This window comes from Theropithecus gelada, chromosome 3 (genome assembly GCF_003255815.1).
Source record: "Theropithecus gelada isolate Dixy chromosome 3, Tgel_1.0, whole genome shotgun sequence".
Lineage (NCBI taxonomy): Eukaryota > Metazoa > Chordata > Mammalia > Primates > Cercopithecidae > Theropithecus > Theropithecus gelada.
The window spans coordinates 27,943,260-27,964,328 of NC_037670.1; the positions used below are offsets into that span (position 1 = coordinate 27,943,260).

At 44.6% G+C, this 21,069-nt stretch overlaps 1 protein-coding gene across 4 annotated transcripts in view; it reads left to right on the plus strand.

Annotated features, from left to right (window-relative positions):
• RUNX1 (runt related transcription factor 1) overlaps positions 1–21,069 on the plus strand; it is a 261,247-nt gene that overhangs the window by 155,859 nt on the left and 84,319 nt on the right. For 3 of the 4 annotated variants that reach the window (XM_025379064.1, XM_025379066.1, XM_025379065.1), the window contains 3 exons: positions 178–216; positions 5,915–6,168; positions 12,278–12,434. In XM_025379064.1, the coding sequence (XP_025234849.1) occupies positions 178–216; positions 5,915–6,168; positions 12,278–12,434 (450 nt within the window). Of the gene's footprint in view, positions 1–177; positions 217–4,326; positions 6,169–12,277; positions 12,435–21,069 lie in introns of those variants that run through there. The other variant, XM_025379067.1, reaches the window with a different exon arrangement.

Here is a 21,069-nt window from a genome sequence, read left to right on the forward strand (position 1 = left end):
GTTTATTTCTTATTTGGTGATTTACTATTTTAAGTCATTTTTGTGTCAAAGCTATAAAAATCTCCAGTGCTAAAAAGTGTGAGAAGAAATAAGCTAGCCAAAAAAAAAGAAAAAAAGTCAGGGGAGAGTTAATTTTAAAATTTGCATTATTTTTATTTTCCTACTTTGTTATTTCAGAATGCATACTTGGAATGAATCCTCCTAGAGACGTCCACGGTATGTTACATTCCAAGTTATATTTTTAAATAAAATAAGCACCTTCATATATGTGTATATGATTTTATATCTATGTATCTCTATGTATAACTTGTGATATAATTTAACCAAATAATTAAGGCTGTTTTTGCTGATTCCAATATACTTAAAAGCAGTTCTCCATATTGTAAATGTTATACCATATAAAATATTTCAATGAAAGCTTAAATGATACCCTCAGTTCTACAGCGTTTACCATGGGTGCATTCTGCTGCTATTAAATGTCTCTATACAACTCTCTAAAAACAAAATACAGCGTGGCTTCTCTTACAGCCCAGTTTATTACCTGTGTTATAGCAGTGGTAATGCAAAATTTTTATGAGACTAAAATGTTTACTAAGCATTCCTAAATTTTAAAAAGATTAATTTTAAAATGTCCTCAGCTTGCTACTTGTGAGGTACACAATGGATTTATGAAGTGAAAGTGAAATAATCACACATTAACCATAGCATCCCACAGAAACATTCAGATGGAGGAAGGATGTAATGGAAGAACGAAGGGCTCTCCCCCCTCCCATAGTAATTAGATTTGAAAAGTGAAGTAATCTCAAAGCCACTTCAGAAGAAAAAAATGTTTAAATTCCAATGTTCAAAACTGATAGTGTGTATGGCAGGTGATTTGTACACACATGTTACTCCTTATCAAAACTGTTTTCCATCCCTGTGACATCAATACAAACTGCAGCTATTTGGTTCCAAACCATAGCAAGATGCATTCTGTTTTTCAAAATGTAAATGGTCATTTAAAATAGAAATAATTCTTTTAGACGTATGACATTTTTACAAATGTAATTTTAGAAATATATTGCTCGCAAAGGGTAATTTTAAGAGAATTGTTGAGATTCTAATCCCATCTTTATGCATATTTTGGGGAGGCTTTTGTAAGAGCAAAAATGTAAAATATTTAGTTATCTTCTGAGACCACCTATAGTTATTTACCTAAAGTTGTAGAAGAAAAATGTCAATGAACTGTTACTGTTTTCCAATTAAATTATTTCTCTTCCAACTAACCAAGTACTACTTTTAAAATCCACTGCGGAAACTTACATTTCATTCCTGTTGTGAACCTTTTTTAATTCTCCTCCCTCCCTCTCCCCGCAACAAAATGTGGGAAAATCTGTCACGTAGCATCCGCCCAATGTATCGCTTCGTTATATTTTTTAAAAATTTTGCATTATGACAAGGTAAATTCTAGCATTCCTCCAGGGAAACACTGGCAGTGGACCTGGGAATGTTTCCTTTCCTTTCTCCCTTAGACAGGCAAAGGAAGGGGAATTCTATATTGTCGCTAAAATGAGCGCTCTTGGTGGAAAGGAATTTCCTCACTTCGTACACGCTATGGCTGTTCTTGAGAGTGCAGGCTCCGTAAAATGCCCGGCAGACTAAGGGGTTCCCTGTCCCCCGAGCCAGTGCCTCTTTCCATTCATCTTAGATCCTCAGTGAGGGGCCGAGGTTGGTCTGTTTCTTGTTTTCAAGAGCGCAGTTACAGCCTGCGCCGCTCCCGGGAAACCCAAATGCCCCGCGATCCCATCGAGTCAAGGAGCAAAAGCTTTGATGGCTATCAGCTTTTTGTCGGGCTTCAAACTCGGGATTTATCGGTTGAAACTCCTAGCTGAGCAGCTCCCACAACGCTGCCTCTGAAGGCTAAACTCGGTGCATGCAAGGCTGGGACCAACTTTCCTTACTCGATAAGGGAACTTGACTCCCTCCTGGGAGACTGCAGCCCAGTCCGACTCGCAGCCCCCTCGCAGGGTTCATGGTTTTAGGCAAGTGGCCCGAGACCCAGAGGAGCCTCCCTGGACCTCTCCGAGGGGTAAATCACCCGAGTCTATTATTTCCCCTGGAGTCAAAGTCTACTTTTGGAGCCGCTACACCCTCATATTCCTTCCCGCATCTCGAGGGTCCCAGAGGATGCACTTGGGGGTGGCCCCAGGAGCCCTGGGTAGGATCTCGGAGAAATGCATTGGAGAGCAGGCGAAAAGATTTCCCTTGCCCACAACTTGACTCTCGAACGGGCGGCGTCCGAACCCGCAGGCAAAGGCGCTGTGGCCCCTGCGGGCGGGCGCGATGCACTCTGCTCAGGGACAGAGTTAGAAAGTGGACGTCTGGGGGATTTTACAACTGTAATTAGACTTAAAAAATCATTTTAAAAGAAAAACATACTACGTTTTCTTTCCGAGACCCCAGGTCCATTGAAACAAAACTGCACTCGGGTGCTGGCAGTGCCCGGGGGAGCGGAGGCCGCGGGCCGCCCGCCTTAGTCCCGGAAGCCCGGGCTCCTGGAGCACAGACACCCAAGAACGGGCAGAGGCGGGCCCCAGGCACAGGGACTTCGGGAAGAGACCCCCGACCGGGCTGCACAGCGGGGAGTCCCGGTCCGAGGGTCCCCAGCCCGGCCGGCTGCGACTCCGGATTGGAACCTCGGAGACGCGCCGTGGCCGCTCCAGCTCAAGTGGGCTCTGGCGGCGGCTTCCTGTCTTTCCTCCTCGAACTCCAGTTCTTCCCGGGCGACCTGAAGGCCACGAAGGGGGCCGCAGAGCCCCGCGCCGTCGGGGGCGTTCCGGCGCACCCGGGGCTGCGCGCGGCGTCCATCGAGGGCGGCTGCTGCCCCCTGGCGACCGCTCGGGCCCGCGGCGCGTCCCGACAGCTCCGCGCAGTCCTGGCCCGCCCGGGAAAGGCCTCCATGCCAGCCAGCCTCGGCCCCCTCCTGCGTCCGGGCCCGCGGCAACGCCCGGGGACAGTCCCTGCGCGGCAGCGGCCCCAGCACCCTAGCCCTGGGGGAGAGAGGAGCGGGTGTCAGGGGCCCCGTGGGGTTGGGCAAGGAACCCCCGCGCGGGTAGCTGAATTGAGGGGCTCCGCGGGAACCGCAAAGAAGCCCGTGGTGGAGCTGGGTCCCAGCCCCTGGACTGGGTCGCAGCCCCGGGGTGAATGAGAGGCCCCGGGAGGTGCAGAGCCCAGCAGGGAGGGCGTGGAGGGCCCCGCCGGGTGGGGTCGGAGTTGGCCGCGCGCGCCGGGCTGGGGGCGGGGCCCTCGGAGCTCCGCGAAAATGCCCGCAGCGCCGCGGGGACCTGCGCAGGGGGAAGCGGCCGCCCGCGCGCGAAGCCGGGGTGGGTTTCACCTGGGGCCGCTCGCGCGCGCGGGGGCGGGGAGAGGAATGGGGGCCGCTTCCGGGGAGCCTGAGGGGAGACGCGGGGCCCGGGCGAGCTGTCCGGCTGCTGCGGGGGCCGGCGCTACGAGGCCCGGGAGCAAGTCGCGCGGCTGCTTTCAACTTTCCTTCCAGTCGCGCGTTCTTGGGGTCTTTCCTGACTAGGAAACTCCTCCCGGGCCGCTGGCGCACACAGCAAGGGTGAGGCGCGCGGCGAGATCGAGCCGCGGCCCAGGCGTAGCGGTAAAAAACACCCATTACAGAAACCGACCCGAGGGAAGACGCTGAGAGCAAACGGCACGCGCGGACGCCGTCCGGCCTCATGCAGTGAATCAGCGCCGCTTCGCCGCAGCTGCCAGCCGGACGGTGCAGGAGCGCGGAGCGGCTCCCCCGGGCCCCGCGGCCGAGTCGCACCCGCGCCTTGGAAGCGGAGGCCTGGACCTGGGCAGCCGCGCAGCATCTGGGGCCGCCCGCGGGCTGCAGCCCCGGTTCGGGAGCCTCGTGGCGGCCACTGCGACTGCCTGCAGCGGGTCGCGGAGCCGGGCCCTCCTCGGGCCGGCGGGGCCTGCTTTCTTTTCCCAGGTCTCCGGACCGTGTCCACTCGCGGAGCCGCACAAGCCCGCGTGTGGCTGCGGGAAGGGGTCCGCACGCGGGCGGGGCCCCGGGCCAGCATGCAGGCGTGGGTGCGGGGGCGCAGGCGGCGCGGGGGTGGCAGCCGACTCCCCTCCCGGGCTGCGTACAGTAGCGCGCGGCGGCGGGGGCGCGCGGGCCAATTCCAGGAGCCGGCGGCCGCGAGCCGCGCCCTGGCTGATACCGGAAAGGCCTGTGATTGGCCGCCGGCCGCCCCTATGCAAACGAGCTGAGGGAATGGAATTCCTCCGGCCGGGCTTACAGTAAAAGCACGTTCATTTCCAGGCACTCTCATTCATAGAGCCAGCGGGCGCGGGCGGGACGGGCGCCCCGCGGCCGGACCCAGCCAGGGCACCACGCTGCCCGGCCCTGCGCCGCCAGGCACTCCTTCCCGGGGCTCCTAGGGACGTCAGAAGGAAGTCAACCTCTGCTGCTTCTCCTTGGCCTGCGTTGGACCTTCCTTTTTTGGTGTTTTTTTGTTTTTGTTTTTCCCCTCTTTCTTCCTTTTGAATTAACTGGCTTCTTGGCTGGATGTTTTCAACTTCTTTCCTGGCTGCGAACTTTTCCCCGATTGTTTTCCTTTTACAACAGCGGGAGAAAGTGCGCTGTTGTCCGAGGCGAGCCGTGAAGTTGCGTGTGCGTGGCAGTGTGCGTGGCGGGGTGTGCGTGCGTGTGTAACCCGAGCCGCCCGATCTGTTTCGATCTGCACCGCGGAGCCCTCCCTCAAGGCCCGCTCCACCTGCTGCGGTTACGCGGCACTCGTGGGTGTTCGTGCCTCGGAGCAGCTAACCGGCAGGCGCTGGGCGACAGTGGAGGAGTATCGTCTCGCTGCTGCCCGAGTCGGGGCTGAGTCACCCAGCTGATGTAGACAGTGGCTGGCTTCCGAAGAGTGCGTGTTTGCGAGTGTGTGACTCTGCGGCTGCTCAACTCCCACCAAACCACAGGACCAGCCACAAACTTAACCAACATCCCCAAACCCGAGTTCACAGATGTGGGAGAGCTGTAGTACCCTGAGTGTAATCGACTGGGCCTTCTTCTTATGATTATTAAGATTAGCTGAAGATCTTTGAAACGCTGAATTTTCTGCACTGAGCGTTTTGACAGAATTCATTGAGTGAACGGAGAACATGACAAGTACTTCTAGTTCAGCACTGCTCCAACTACTGAAGCTGATTTTCAAGGCTACTTAAAAAAATCTGCAGCGTACATTAATGGATTTCTGTTGTGTTTAAATTCTCCACAGATTGTATTGTAAATATTTTATGAAGTAGAGCATATGTATATATTTATATATACGTGCACATACATTAGTAGCACGACCTTTGGAAGTCGCAGCTCTTGCTTTTCGGGACTGAAGCCAGTTTTGCATGATAAAAGCGGCCTTGTTATGGGAGATACTTGTGTTCTGTTGGGACTTTAGACAAAACTCACCTGCAAAAAACTGACAGGCGTTAACTACTGGAACTTCCAAATAATGTGTTTGCTGGTCATTTTACTCTTCGCATAAATATTTTAGGAAGTGTATGAGAATTTTGCCTTCAGGAACTTTTGTAACAGCCAAAGACTGAACTTAACCTCTGCAAGCAAGATTCGAGGAAGATAGTCTCCACTTTTTAATGCACTAAGCAGTCGGTTGCTAGGAGCCCATCCTGGGTCGGAGGCCGATCGGCAGAACCAGAACTTTTCCCCCTCCTGGACTGTTAGTAACTTAGTCTCCCTCCTCCCCTAACCACCCCCGCCCCCCCGCAGTAATAAAGGCCCCTGAACGTGTATGTTGGTCTCCCGGGAGCTGCTTGCTGAAGATCCGCGCCCCTGTCGCCGTCTGGTAGGAGCTGTTTGCAGGGTCCTAACTCAATCGGCTTGTTGTGATGCGTATCCCCGTAGATGCCAGCACGAGCCGCCGCTTCACGCCGCCTTCCACCGCGCTGAGCCCAGGCAAGATGAGCGAGGCGTTGCCGCTGGGCGCTCCGGACGCCGGCGCTGCCCTGGCCGGCAAGCTGAGGAGCGGCGACCGCAGCATGGTGGAGGTGCTGGCCGACCACCCGGGCGAGCTGGTGCGCACCGACAGCCCCAACTTCCTCTGCTCCGTGCTGCCTACGCACTGGCGCTGCAACAAGACCCTGCCCATCGCTTTCAAGGTACTGGCCCGGAGAGGGTGGTGGGAGGACAGGCGGAGGCCGGCGAGGCCGGGGGAGATCCGCGAGGGCAGCGGCCAGGCGGGCGGGGCCGGATTCTAGAAAGGGGCCCCCGCAGCCCCGGGTCGGTCTTCCTAGCTTGGGATGCGGGGGGATGCTGTGTTGCCGTGGCGACCCTCGGGAGGCACTCGTCTCAGCTTTCTGGGGCGGCCTCCCAGGAGGGCTGAAAACATTAGGGTGCCCCCAAAGACATCCACTGGGGGCCGGTCGGAACCTCCCTGGCAGGGGCCTTAGCTTTGATACAAAGTAGAAAAAGTTATAACCCAGCCCGGCAGAGACAGCCGGTCTGCTAACTTACTGCTGCCCCTACCGCTGGATTAACACCCAAACCATTTTGTCTTCCTCACATGAAGGCATCAGGAAATAAAATCGTGAGACTTTTCTGCCTTCAAGTCAGTGAAAAGAAACTAACAAGGGAAACTGTCAGGGATTTTCTTTCCCCCTTCTCCAACCGCCCTATAGGAATTAGCATGTCCAAAGTCCACAGCGGGCGTAGTTAAGTTTGCAAAAGTTTTCTGAAGAGTTCTCTGAGTTTTTTAGCCTGCTCCTGCCAGAAGCCGCAAGTAGCGAATCCTGTTTCTTTTCCCGGAACCGTTCTGAATGCTATCATCGCCTCACCTAGATTAAGCCCGGGGCAGCGAAAGGTGAAGAGGCTGTCTTTGGAGAGCTGGGGGTCCCAGCGGCCCGCTTTCCTGCTAGAGGAGGGGGCGGCGCGTAGCTGGAGACTTCAGCGCAGCGGCTCCAAAGGTCTCCCTTCGCTTTTCACCCCTGATCATCCCAAGAGCTTTCAGCTGCCTTTAAAAACCTTGGCCTTCAACAGGGGTATGAAAACAACCCCAGGCGTTTCTAAACAACCACCCTACTACCCTAGCAGCAAGCAGTAGGAATTTAATTTCTGCAGTGGAGATTCTGTTTTGTCTTTGGTGGGTTTGAAAAGATGCGACTAAGTAAAATCAGTGCAGGTCATTTCCTGTTCATTTAAAGGGCTAATCAAGGCAGGTGGTTCCCAGTGTAAAGCTACTTTAAAAAAAAAAGTTTAAATAATTGTCCCCTTTAAGGGGAGATTAAGTTTTTTATAGATCCAGGCCTCAGCTGGGTCTTGATCTTATTACAACGAATAATATTCACTTTTTAAAAAAGTATTGTTGGGGTTATTTTTAAGCTTTATACAGTTTCCACACCTAGATTGTGATTTCTAAAACAAAACGACATTTGCAGTTGGCTTTGTCTACAGATTTGCCTCTTTTTCCACTCACTTTTCTAAAAGCAGTTTTTTGTTTTGTTTTTTAGTGGGGGTGGAAATGAGGAGAAGGAACGTGGCGGGTTGCTTGACTCTTTTTTCCCTCCCTCCGTTTACTTAGATTTGGGTTTGGGAGACCATTTTACTTTTAAATCATTCTAACCCTTTGCATAAATGGAATCAGCGGTGACTCTTTAGGGCACCCGCATTGAGAGGGGACCCAACAGGGTTGGGCCATGGGGTCACTATCAGATAAAGAGCAGAGGCAAGACGGGCTGATAACCACCAAAGGCCATTAAAACCTGGCTGCCCCAATGCACTAGGGCTCCAAGAGATTTGTGGCTTCCTTTGGGGTGAAAATCAGGGTCTCTTCTGAACTCCCTCCTCTGCCAGGAAACCCACACTCAAATATATTAAAAGACTAAATGATTAATAAAGAATCTTCAGGAATTGGAGCAATTCAGAGTCTCAAGTCATTACATGAAAGTATTTTATTTTCTTCTAAAAAATGAAAAATTTTACATATTGCTTTTATGAGCCGTCAGAATTCTTTCTAGCAGAAACCATAATCATAGAGTTTCCTTTTTAAAATGATTTTTGGCAATTCACTTAAAAACAATTTGTTTTATTGAGTGATAATCTATAGGCTACTAAAAATCAAAATACAGATCTCTTGAAAAACATTCAAGCAGGTCCCCTGAGAACATTTGGGGGAAAGGAAAGGATAGCAGAGAAATCAGACCATTTGATTAATATCTGTCACCACCCCAATCCTCATAAAAAGAGGCTTCTTCCTCCAGGAGACCTGCTCACTGCATAACTAGAGGAATAGACAAAACGTTCAGTGAGACAGCAAACGTGAAGGGATAAAACATTAGGGATAAAAGCAAGCAAAACATCAAAACCTGCCTACATCCTGGGCTCATTTACTGTGTGTCCCTGGCTTCACTCTATCCGCCCACCCAACCACCTCCCAAGCAGCTTCAACAGAAATTATTACTTTAAAATTTGGATCTTAAATAAGCCGCAGGCAATCTCCCTAGGAAGTTAACCAGTAAATAATTATTATATTCCCCATGATAAAGAGAAGCAAATGTGAAACAATGATAAGGCCCGATGATATTGATGAAACGATCATTGAAGGGCTTCTTAGGAGTATCCTGAAGTTCTGTAGGAAAATCCTCTATGTCAATCTTCTGAACTAAAGAGAGATTTAAAATTATGAATTTTCTTTAAAATAGATTACAATAACTCTACTTGCTTATTTTGAACCCCAATCTGTTCTCCCCCTACTCCTTCCCTCCCATGGAACACCTTTATTTATAGAGTATGAGAGATACTTGTTTTTTACTACTAAGAAAACCTTACATTTGCTGTGTGTTTTGCTGTATTTACAGAAGTAGCCTAAAGAGCTGTTTTGATGACTTAGGATGTATTTGGTAATACCATGGTATTATAGCTTGTTTAGGCTCTGGTACACCACAGTCCAAAGACGTAAACATGCCTTCAGCAAGGAAGTTCAGAGGCCTTGGATTCTGATGGTAATATTCTTTTCATAAAAAGGAAATAAGTAATATATTTGTCGGCAAGATCACGGTCCCTAGCTATGCCTTAAATGTCATCTCAGCTGAATTCTATGTTCCACTCCACAGCCTTCTTTGAAACCCTGCAAGGTTAAGGGATTTGAAGTAAATGAATTGTAACTGTAATTTCAACCTAATTAGAACTGGTTTAAAATGCCAGTTTGAACTGTGAACAGGCTAGCCAAGAACAGTATTGGGAGGTCCATGTGGTACAGAAGAGAGTTGATATTTGGCCCAACTTCCTGATACTTTAAAAACAGAGAAGTAAAACAAAATATGAGATCTCTTTGGCCAGCAAGTCCCTTCTTGCCTGTTTGGTCTGTGTTAAAATGTAAATGTTTGTGTTTCCTTACCTATTGTTTATAGCTTTTCATTCCAGTTGTTTCTTTTTTTCAGTTTGAAGTTAGATATTTTTACATTCTCTCCATTTGCCCATCAGTGAAAAAACCTGTATCAAATTAGCACACATGTTAGTTTCAAATTTAAAAAAAAACTTCTTTAACCTGGCTTGAGTATGCTTGTTAACAATTGGGCAATATACGTTATTAATGAAATTGCCCTGGATTTAATAGTTCCCCTTTACCCACCCCCACCCTCGTACCAAAAAAAAAAAATCCCTCAGATCAATACAAGGCCAAGTAAATGATATGTAGGTGCCCAAATATCATTGATTCTGCTGCATTAAAAAAAAAAAAAAAGAGAGAGGAGTGGGAGTTAAACTTCTAATTTTTTTTCTTCTTAAATTCCAACATCAACAACCTTTTCTTATTTAGCCTCCATGATAATTTTATCCTATGTTTGTTTCGACTTGGCGAAGGTCTCGTGAATTTGCCAAATTACTAATGAGAATAGTATTGGAAAGATGAAAGAGGCACCAGGCTTGGAGCACTGTGAGGGGAACAGCAGTAGGAGGCAGATAATTCAGAATCCATTCCTGTAGTTATAAAACAAGATTTATTTATTTTCACCTTTTTACAGATCCAGACCCAACAATGAGTTATTCAGTTTGAAACCCACGTCGTCGAGGCAGTCTCTGTATACCGTCTGAATACTGAGTTAAAATAGAGAAGCCTGGGTTACCACAGGGAGAGGAGGATGAGGAAGTAAAAATATGTGTTCAAAAAGGGCATTTCAACACCGTGAGCTAACTTTACAAAGGGAAGTGAGAATCATGAAAAAAAGGGGAAAATTCGTTGTAAGAGACTTAAAAGAGCAAAATAAAGCAAGCCCATTTTTCGGGAATAGAAAAAAAAAAAAGTAACAATAACCAAATAACTGATCAGGGAGATTTATTTTAGTGATATCTTTTTAAAACAAAAAGGGAATTGTCGTATCACTGCTCTTAATTAAATGGCAACAAACACTTATTATGGGAACTAAATAGCTAATTAGAGGGTGCTCGGGGAATAAATAGCAGAGTTTTAAACTCTCCTCTATGGAAAACATGTCCAACAATTGCAATGAAAGGATTAAAAAGAGAGATAAAAGGCCCAGACCTCGTTTGGCAGTGCAAGTTGGATAAAATAGAGGAAAATGCCTCCCTGTTTCTATGAGACTAGATTACCCTGCTGTAGTCTTGGGGTTGGAAGTATGCTCATCTCTCATAGTGAGTTAGTTCATGTTCTGTGCCACAACGACTGAAGCAGTTCTACTGAGTAAAAACAATAGATAGTCATCTGGAGGCCAAGGGAAAGGGTGATGGCTAGGCAGATCATGAAAATGGGGATCTTGAGAAACATGACTTTGATATCATACAAGTGAGTCCATGGCAGCCTTTTTTACATATAGAAAAAGAGGCCTGAAAATATATGCTACAAAAAAATTATATAGCAATTATTAAGGTAAAAATTGGGAAGTAGGAGGCAGAGGAAGGAGTGATAACAGTAGGTTGAGGAATGCTTTACTGTTACCAATTCAAAAACAGCAACCAAAAATGATGATGTAATTGGAATGAGTAATATAAATGTCACTACTGACTTTACCATAAAGAATGTCAGAAATGATCAGAATAAATACAGCTTGGGGCATTTCAATTTGAAGTTGTATGACTGCTTTGAAAAATAGAAACAAAGGAAATATAGCCAATAATAAATGTCTAGACCAAGAAAATAGTTTCTAGAAGGCCTAAATGATAACCAAGAAATTGATACTATTGTTCGAAGTATCTTTAGCTCATGCTCTTTAGAGTATTTTACTTTGAAATTCATTTTCTTAACTACCTGAGTATAAAAAATATTTATCTACCAGTTTTCTCCAATATCCCTGATAAGACTTCATGCTTATTCAGTTACATTAAATAAATTCCTGGTCAAGATCAGCTGGGCTAGCAGAAAACCTCAGGCATCTGTGAGGATATGAGTTTACACACCTTGGGACTCACAGATATAAAAATACAACTCAATTCTACCTCTGATTTGAGGGGAGTGCACAGAAGTGAATGTCCTGTCTGTCTGAGGTCTGTTGATTTTATAATTAGTAAACGAAGGGTACATTTCTGATTTTTTTTCCTGTGTGCTGGAATTCATTGCTAGTAAAACTCAAGATAATAGGAGCAAGTAGGAGGTATCAAAGATGAACTATAGAGGGACAGTTTAAGTACTTAAGAATCGTCAGCAAGATGAAATCTACTTTTAGCAGAAATAAGTTTTTTTTTTTTTTTTTTGTTCTGTTTTGTTTTCTAAAAGTAAAGTATGGGCCTTGTTCAGCCTGTTAGTGGAGGTCTGAGCAAGTAAAAGATGGGTTAGATTATAAACTTACGAACACAGGATGTTCTGTTTCTCAAATGGGAGGAATTAAGAAGAGATGATTGTATTCAGGAGACGACATAGCTTCTCACAATCCTTGACATCTTGCATGGTTCGTCTTGTTCCGACTGTGCTATATGACCTAATCTGGCTTTATTAGGTAAATTTAGTATATGTGTCATTATTTGAAAATTTACATATAGTTATGTATAATGTATTAGGTTGGTGCAAATGTAATTGCAGTTTTTGGAATTAAAAATTGCCAACATCGCAATTACTTTTGCACCAACCTAAAATATAATAAAAAAGTGTCTTCCCATTATAACTTTTCTGTTGTTCTGCTTAAGTTATCATTGCTATTCCTCTGCAACCTAAAAAAAATCATTGAATATACAATTAATTTTAGAATAATCACTACACAAATGCCCTAAAAGTGTATGTATAACATTCCTGATGTCTGCATTTGTCCCTTGACTGGTGTTTAGGTGGTGGCCCTAGGGGATGTTCCAGATGGCACTCTGGTCACTGTGATGGCCGGCAATGATGAAAACTACTCGGCTGAGCTTAGAAATGCTACCGCAGCCATGAAGAACCAAGTTGCAAGATTTAATGACCTCAGGTTTGTCGGTCGAAGTGGAAGAGGTACGTTATCTGTCAAAACTATGCTTGAAACACGTTTCATGGCAACAAACCCCTATTTCAAAATTCTAGTGATTTCTGTAATGGAATCCCTAGAAACTCGGTCTGTCTTAATGTTCTTATTGCTATGTCCAGCTCTTAAAAAATATTTATTCGAAGTTTAATATTTTTAGCAGAATCTCTATATTATTGCTTTATGTTACTGAGTTGATTTAAGGCTGATTTGGAACATGCAACGTAGGAATTGTGAATTTCAAAGAAACTCTTGAGATTTTTATTAAAATGCAAAAAATATAAAATTTACCTTAATGGAAACTAGGATTATACAATTACAATGAGGGTTCTCTCTTGGATAACAATACAAAAGCTGTTTAATGGAAACTGTTGACTTATGATCTGTGGGCTATCTATGAAAAGTGACAGAGTTTCGAATGACCATTTCTAATAATTTTAGGGATTTCTAGTGTATGATGTTGAAACATGGTTTCAAGCAAGCTTACCTTTTTAGAAAAAGACATGAAGAAATAATGTTAGTACCATTGATGGCAGTGTGATCTTCCTGTTGTATTTCTTTTGAATGCCTTATTTAGGAGGAGAGGTTGGGCCTGGTTAAAATTTTACATACTAATAATATTAGAGACTGGATTATCCAAGAAATTGTTGCATTAGTTCAGCTCCATGTGTGGTTTTATTTTTCCTTGCCTTTAACCCGTTATCAAAGCATTAGAGCAGAAATAGGAATCTCGGCTTATTGTAATTTTCTCTGGTTTCCAATTATTTTCAAGTATTATGTTTTCTTTACATTGTAAGAACCAAATCATATTTTATAAACAGCAACAAGTACTAAAAGTTTAATTGAAGGAGGTAAGATAGTTTTTTAAACTCATTTTTTGTAATATAGTACTGATTAAGCTTACAAGGTTATTGCAAGTATAATAAAAAGACTTACGGTAAATACCTAAATAACAGTAATATTTCTTGTATTGAAAAAAATGGAAGCACCAATCAAACAACATTTAAAATAACAGAAATTATTACTCTTTAAAAAGACATTTAAAAACAAGAAAATCTCAGTTCTCAGAGAATTTGGTTAGTCAGAAAGGAGAAAGGGGTAAATGTGTGTTGATTATTTTGGTGATTATTTTTGCTATCCTAGCTATCTGGAGCACTTTCATAATAGACTCATAGCTGGAGAAAATAAAAAATTTATATAATGTGATTGAAAATTTATATTCATAGTACCATATTAATAATAGGGCAATGCAAAGAAAATTATATCCACTTTTTGAAAGCATGAGTGATGCTATAAGATATAAAAGCATAAGTCATTAAATGGGTTCACTTGTCGTATTAAAAGTCCCCACCTTTCAGTAAATGGAATTTGCGTTATGATTCAGAGATGTGTGTCTAGAAAACATCTTAAAGGCTTTGGATGAGTAACTGGCAGAGCGGGTGAGAAGCCAATAAAAAACAAAGGCCCCACAGCCTGGTCCATGCCCATCAGCCTAGCTAACTCTCTTAATTCAGTTCTTGTGGATTTCTGCTGTTAGGAATCAATAGCTAAGTATCATTGAATTGCTTTTCTAGAGAAAGTATTATCATCATACTATGCGTCTGTGTGGGTCTACATGTAAGGTTTTGATCATAAAAGTTTTAAAAACGTGCCAGTGACATTTTCCCACAAGAAGTTCAGTAGTGGCTTTCCGGCAATGCACAGTAAATCAGTGATAATAAAAAAATGAGATTTTGAAAGCAGCATGCTTTCTTTTCTGGCGTTGATGGCTGATCTTGCATCCCTCATTGGCCATTTCTGTTTTGAGTGGGTGACTAATAGGTGCTTGTGTTTACTTGGGTAACAGTGCACTGTTTCCCCAAGGTGTGCAGTGTTTGCATTTGGCTGCAGGATTTGTGCCAGTATGCCCTTGAGTTTGCATAAACCCCAAAAAGTAAAATAGCTGCAACCAAGGCTGGGCTGTCTTCCCATACTCTGGAATGAGAAAATTAATTGAAATGCCATAAACGGACAATATTTTGAACAGACTCTCCTTCCCACCAGTGATAATAAGCAATAAAAAATATAGGAACCCTAATGGAACATTTGACCTAATTATAATTACTATGGATATGAATATTGTTGGTCTTGAGAGAGAGAGATATATATATATATGTATTTTTCTTTTTTTTTGGTCAGCACTACAAAACTAAACGAGCTGTCTGAAGGCCTGATTTGACTCTGTCTCATAATTTCTTTCCATAGTCATAAAATATAATTTGATTTTTCTCTTTCAAGTCTAAGTGTCAACACCAAAGCCTGCCAGATTTTTTTCTTTCTTTTTTCTTCTTCTCCTTTTTTTTTTTTTTTTTTTTTTTTTGCAATTTGCTTCCCATTAGGAAGACAGCAGATGATTCTGACTAATTTTAACAATTAGTCTTAATCTTCCTCACTGAATCTTATCCTTTAAAAGTTTCATTATGTTTTATTAAGTGATCTTAAGACAACTGTTTCATTTTCTGTTTTTGAAAATGTGCTTGAAAATATACCCTTGGCATGGACACACCACGCCATGGCTCAGAAGGCCCTGGCTCTTGGCTCATCCACACTTTCAGTGCCAATTTTGAATTCTGTCAAAAGCCACCAGTCTGATGGATTCTCCAAGGGGCCTAGTACGTGGTGCAAAATGAAAGGTAGAAAAAGAAGTTCTTTTTCTGTGACCAGCTGCCAGTCCATGGGGATTGTAAACCTCGTAGAAACTGCCAGAGGTTGAACATGGAAGGGTTTTTCTCTGTTCTACAAAACGGATCTTTCTGGGCGCTGGCTGCCGTCCAGGATCACAGCTCCTAACCTCGGGTTCAGTCCGTAACTGGGAAAACCTGCCTGTCCGGCTTTGACGGCCTTGCTGGCTACACTGGCCCCGTAGAAGCCTGTACCTTCTCTCTTTTCTTCCATTCCCTCCTTTTTCTCCCTGGCAGTTTAAATCTTGGTTCAGAGTGTATCTCACCCTTGGAATGTTTCTCTCTTTGATTCAGTATCTCCATGTAAATCGACCGCTCCTTTACAAAGGAGGAAGAGATAGGAACTCCCAGTAGATGAGGGTTAGGGAGCTCTGGGGACCGGGCTGAACTCCAGAGGTCATGTGAGCACAGAGGTTGTTGTTCAGAACAATTTACATTTTAGCCAAATGGACTGGGACTCCATGACACCCCCAAAAAATTGAAGTTCAGGGGCAAAAGGAATTCTCTTGGGTGAAACGAATTCGCTGAGCAGCTTACATCAGTTTACGTCTGCAGTTGAGGCAAGTGCTACATCACCTGCCACCTTTAGAATGCCAAGAAGGTGTATCATGGCTTCAGCTGAGAGAAATTTAAGAAATTTTAGCAATTGGTGTCCGGGCACGGTGGCTCACACCTGTAATCCCAGCACTCTGGGAGGCGGAGGTGGGTGGATCACCTGAGGTCAGGAGTTCAAGACCAGCCTGGCCAACATGGCAACACCCCCATCTCTACAAAAAATACAAAAATTAGCTGGGTGTGGTGGCGGGTACCTGTAATCCCAGCTACTCGGGAGGCTGAGGCAGAAGAATCACTTGAACCCAGGAGGTGGAGGTTGTAGTGAGCCGAGGTCGCGCCACTGCTCTCCAGGCTGGGCGACAAGAGCAAAACTCCATCTCAAAAAAGAAAAAGAAAAAGAAATTTTAGCAATGAAACCTGTGACTGCTTCATCCCTGTTGGAGTATTTAATCAGTCAGAGAATAACTGATCAATCAGGAAACACAGCTTTAGTAATTTCATTTCAGAACCAAACAAGAAATCTGCCCGACTGCATCTTCAGCAGCATCGTTTATGCAGGAGGAAAGAGAGTCTGCTGCACATTGCTTTCTAATTTTTTCTTAGAGTATGATTTTTAATCTTTTGGGAACATCATAGATACTTTTGAAAATCCTTTGGAAGGCTTTTTCCAAGGACAAAAAAAAAAAAAAGGATGTGTTCACGTACACACATAATTTCTTATATTATTTCAGTTTCTAGGCTGCCAGAACTCGTATATGGACCTTCTGGGGCTCCGCGGACCCCAGGCCAAAAATTTGTGAATTGCGAACTTTGCATTGATCGTGGAGGGCCAGCTTAGCCCTATGCCACACATAGTAGACACCCGAAAATGAATAAATACACATACAGATGAGCTAGACATTTTCTTGAACCTGTGCTGTTTTCGTAACACCTGTGTTTTTGTTATCGCTGGGGTCTGGTTCGTATAATTAAGAAAGTAGATCCCCTAAAAACCACTAGCCAGGCCTTTGGATGACCATCAGGTACGCATACATGCCATCACGGGTAAAGGGGAGGGGCCTATTCTGTCATTGAAAGGACAGTCGCTTCGCTCCACACCCAGCCCTGTGAGGCCAAGTGTTCTGTGGCCTGTCAGGTTGGCGCTGAGTTTCTTGGCGGAATTTGTGTTTACATTGACCTCCCTGGAAGCTTTAATCTTGCCCACTTACAAAATAATATCCTTTCCCAACACATTGAAATTCCTTCAGTATGTTCTTTCTGTGAATATCTTCCCAGACATAATATTTATCCTGTCACAATCTGGGTTATTGCATATTTGTGTAACGTTAGTTGCTTAAGGCATTTTCATTCTTAAATTATTTTACATTATTTGGGGTAAAGTGTGGGAGGTTGCCTTTCAGGTGAGTGGAAGACTGTGGTCAAGAGGAAGAGAAGGTACATTAGGGAAGGATAAACAGTACCAATATTCTAAACAAAGAGACATGGCTTGGCTTTGTGTAGCGGTTGTTAACTAAGAGATGATCTGAATGACTCTCAGTATTATTGAAGGATCCAAGTCCTTCTCTATTCTATTACAGATTCATATAATAGAAGAAGGAAAAATTCATCTGACCACCCCAGATTCATTTCACGGATAATGTTCATGGTATAAACTGGCAGTCAGATCTCCTGGAAAGAATATAAGGAAAAGACATGTGTTATATTAAAATCAACTTTACCATTTTCCCACTTTTTTCTGTTACATACTGATCTACACTTTAAAATAATATGTATACTGAAATCTGTATTCAGATCTCACTGCGAGCAAATATAGATGAATAAAGACCCAGTCTCTGATATACCAAGCCTCAACCAGCCCTAACAAATACTGCTTTTCAATGGGCAGGTCAAAAGCTTGCATCCATGGTCTGATGTAGAATTCATCTCTAGAGACCAGGTTTCTCATTCTGTTTCCCATTTGCCAATAAAAGGGTAGCAACACTTTCCTAAAGCAAGTTGCTCCCTGCTCTGCTTAAAGCCTGGGGTGGCCCAGTCATGGCAAGGACTAGCAGGAAAAGCTTTCTTGAAAACTGCTTGTGCTTGCAACAAGCAGTTTCACAGTTGATCCCTTCATAGTTTTCTTGCTGATTTTATGAAGTGTCAGGCATTGCTAATGGTGTCACACAGCTTTTTAAAATTGAGGTTATTTATATGAACAATATTTTATAGTTTGATGGGCAGAAGCTGTACTTCTCTCCACCCACCCTCAACCCCTTCCTTGCCAGCCAGCTTGTGTTTGGTGGAGACATTTCTTTTTGGTCAGGACAGAAGACTATCAATCAGAAAGTGCCTGCAAGAGAAATAATGGTTGAGTGATTTTTAGAGCTTCCTGTTTCAGCAACAAGCATTATAGACATAAACAGTGATCCAGCCAACGGCTGTAACCCTGCTCTGGTTCTAATAAATCAGTTTTGTATTTTCTTTTTTGTGCTGGTTGGCAAGGGGCAAGAGAGGGTGGAGAAGGCTGGCTAAAGAAGAACATATTCTGTGTTTCTGGGTTTTTTTTTTTATTTTTAAGGAAAAATTACTTGTTGACAAGGAGAGATGGTGTACTGTCTTTTTTTTTTTTTTTTTTTGGAGACAGAGTTTCACTCTTGTTGCCCAGGCTGGAGTGCAGTGGCATGATGTCAGCTCACTGCAACCTCCACCTCCCAGGTTCAAGCGATTCTCCTACCTCGGCCTCCCGGGTAGCTGGGATTACAGGTGCCCGCCACCATGCCTGGCTAATTTTGTATTTTTAGTAGAGATGGGGTTTCACCATGTTGGCCGGGCTGGTCTTGAACTCCTGACCTCAGGTGGTCCAACCGCCTTGGCCCCCCAAAGTGCTGGGATTACAGGCGTGAGCCACCGTACCCAGCCAGTGTACTGTCTTATGGCTGTTTTCTTTCTGTAGATGATTGTGAAACAAGTTCAGATCAGTAAGGAGATATGATGTTATTCCTACTGATTTGTGAATAACCATATACTGTCAATATGGAGAGAGTGTGTGGTTTTGAAGCCTTCGTTGATTCTTAGCCAGTGGAGTGTGTGTGTGTGTGTGTGTGTGGGCAAGGGAGGGAGAGAGAGAGAGAGAATGTCCATACTTTCATTGAGAGACTTCTGGGCCAAATTATCTTTGAGGACTAAATTCATGCTAGTAACATCTTCTCATCTAAAGCCCAGATAAAGCAATTAATGGAAATTAATAAGTGAACAGTGTGGATTTAATGAGCTGCCTGTGAATACTTTTCACATGTGCTCGTTTTGTCGGCTCCCTGGCGGGGCATGGGGACAGATTGCAGCGCTTCAACATTTGTATTTATAAACATGCATTCCTGGACTTCAGGCAGCATGTATACTCCATCATTGGTCCTGCTGTGAGTCCCACATTCAACAGAGATGTATTTTGATCTGCGTTGAAGACAGAGCAATTGATGACATTCAGTTTGCCCTGCACTGATTTGGGATTCCAGCACATTGCCCAGCCCCTGTTAGCCTATACTGGGCAGCATATCCCATTCTGGAACTCCATGTGACGTCACCAAACTTTCTCCAACCAAGGTGTCAGGCAACTGAGGGCCATAGAGGAATCCCAGCAACTTCCTTTGAGAGGCTCATAGCCATTCTGCTGCCAGACTGAAAATGCGTTTCCTCTGATTTCCTTAGTGAGGAAGCATTCATTTAGGAGCCATTTAAACTGTGTTTTTCTCAAAGAAGATGTAAGTACATTTCCTGTTTATTTTTCAACTTAGATTAATTTGGGCTTTTACCTTGAGATTTAAGACCATCATTAAGAATGTATGGGCAGGGCCAACTGCAGAACTACCCCACCTCCCCCATCACCTAACCCAAGGACGTGCCTGTCCAGTTAATAGGAGGGCTGGCCAGCACTCTGGGGTGGTGTGTGGCCCTAATTGAGTCACCTTATGCAAACCAAGGTAACTCACAGGAATATGGGCAGTTTGAGCATAATTTCTTCTTGTGCTTATCAGATCTCTGGAGGTAGAAACACTCCAGTTTGCTCAAGGCATTGGGTTGGGGTCTTTACAGATTTTTTTCCTGCATTCTGTGTGAAACTATTGTATAGAGGATAGTCAGTATCAATCATCCATCTTTGTATCTATCTATAATTATAGAGGAGCTAGTCTAAACTCACATCATAATGAGGTTTTGTCTGCCTCTTTAAATGGTGTGTCTCTAGTACCTACGACAAATGTCCTGCCTTCGTTATTCTATCTGAAACCACTGGGAAGTTTATTATCAGTATCTTGTCTCCCTGCCTGCCAATTTTGATCATAATCTTGTTCAATGGTTCCCAACTGGGGTGACTTGGACTCCCAGAAGACATTCGGCGATATCTGCAGACATTTTTGGTGATCATGTACTGGGTTAGGGAGTGCTGCTGGCATCTAGTAAGTAGAGGCCAGGGATCTACTAAACGTCCTACCACGCACCTGACAGCCTCCCCAACAAAGACCCAAATGCCAGTCGTGCTGAGATGGAGAAACTCATCTAGCTCTAGTCGTGTGTGATCTAGCCCTGATCACGCATAGTTTAGAAAATGTTTCCCTTGCCCCTTTTATTCTGACATTCTGCCTCCCTACAAACTTATCAAAATGTATGAAAAACTTATTTTAAAATTTATGAAAAACTTATTTTGAAAACATTGCACAGAATAAAAAATAGAGAACATCACTGAATATTAAGTTATTTTAAAAGGAAAACAAGCAGTGTTCTCTATGCCTAGAATTGCACCATCCCCGTGGCTCCACTGACCCTGCCTACTATCCTGGGTCAGGGATGCACGGTGGCTGGAGGAGTGGCTGCAGGCGGGGTGGTGCACACAGCAGGGCAGCTTCTCTGAGAAGGCTCCCCACTGTAGCCCTCCCCTCATGAATGTCACACACGTGAGGTCCACAAGGACCGCAGAAACTAGAAAGCCCTCTGCCAGAGGCTCGCTGCTTTTCCCTGAACACTTCAGTGAAGAGGCCATGGAGCCACTGATCTAGAAATGGGAATTGATGTCAGTGGACAGTGTCTACTCAAATTAAAAAAGTGATAAAGAGCCGGGCACAGTGGCTTACGCCTGTAATCCCAGCACTTTAAGAGGCCAAGGCAGGAGGATCATTTGAGGTCAGGAGTTTGAGACCAGCTTGGCCAGCATGGTGAAACCCCATCTCTACTAAAAATACAAAAATTAGCTGGAAGTGGTGGCACACACCTGTAATCCCAGCTGCTCTGAAGGCTGAGGCAGGAAAATGGCTTGAACCAGGGAGGCAGAGGTTGCAGTGAACCGAGATTGTGCCACTGCACTCCAGCCAGGGCGACGCAG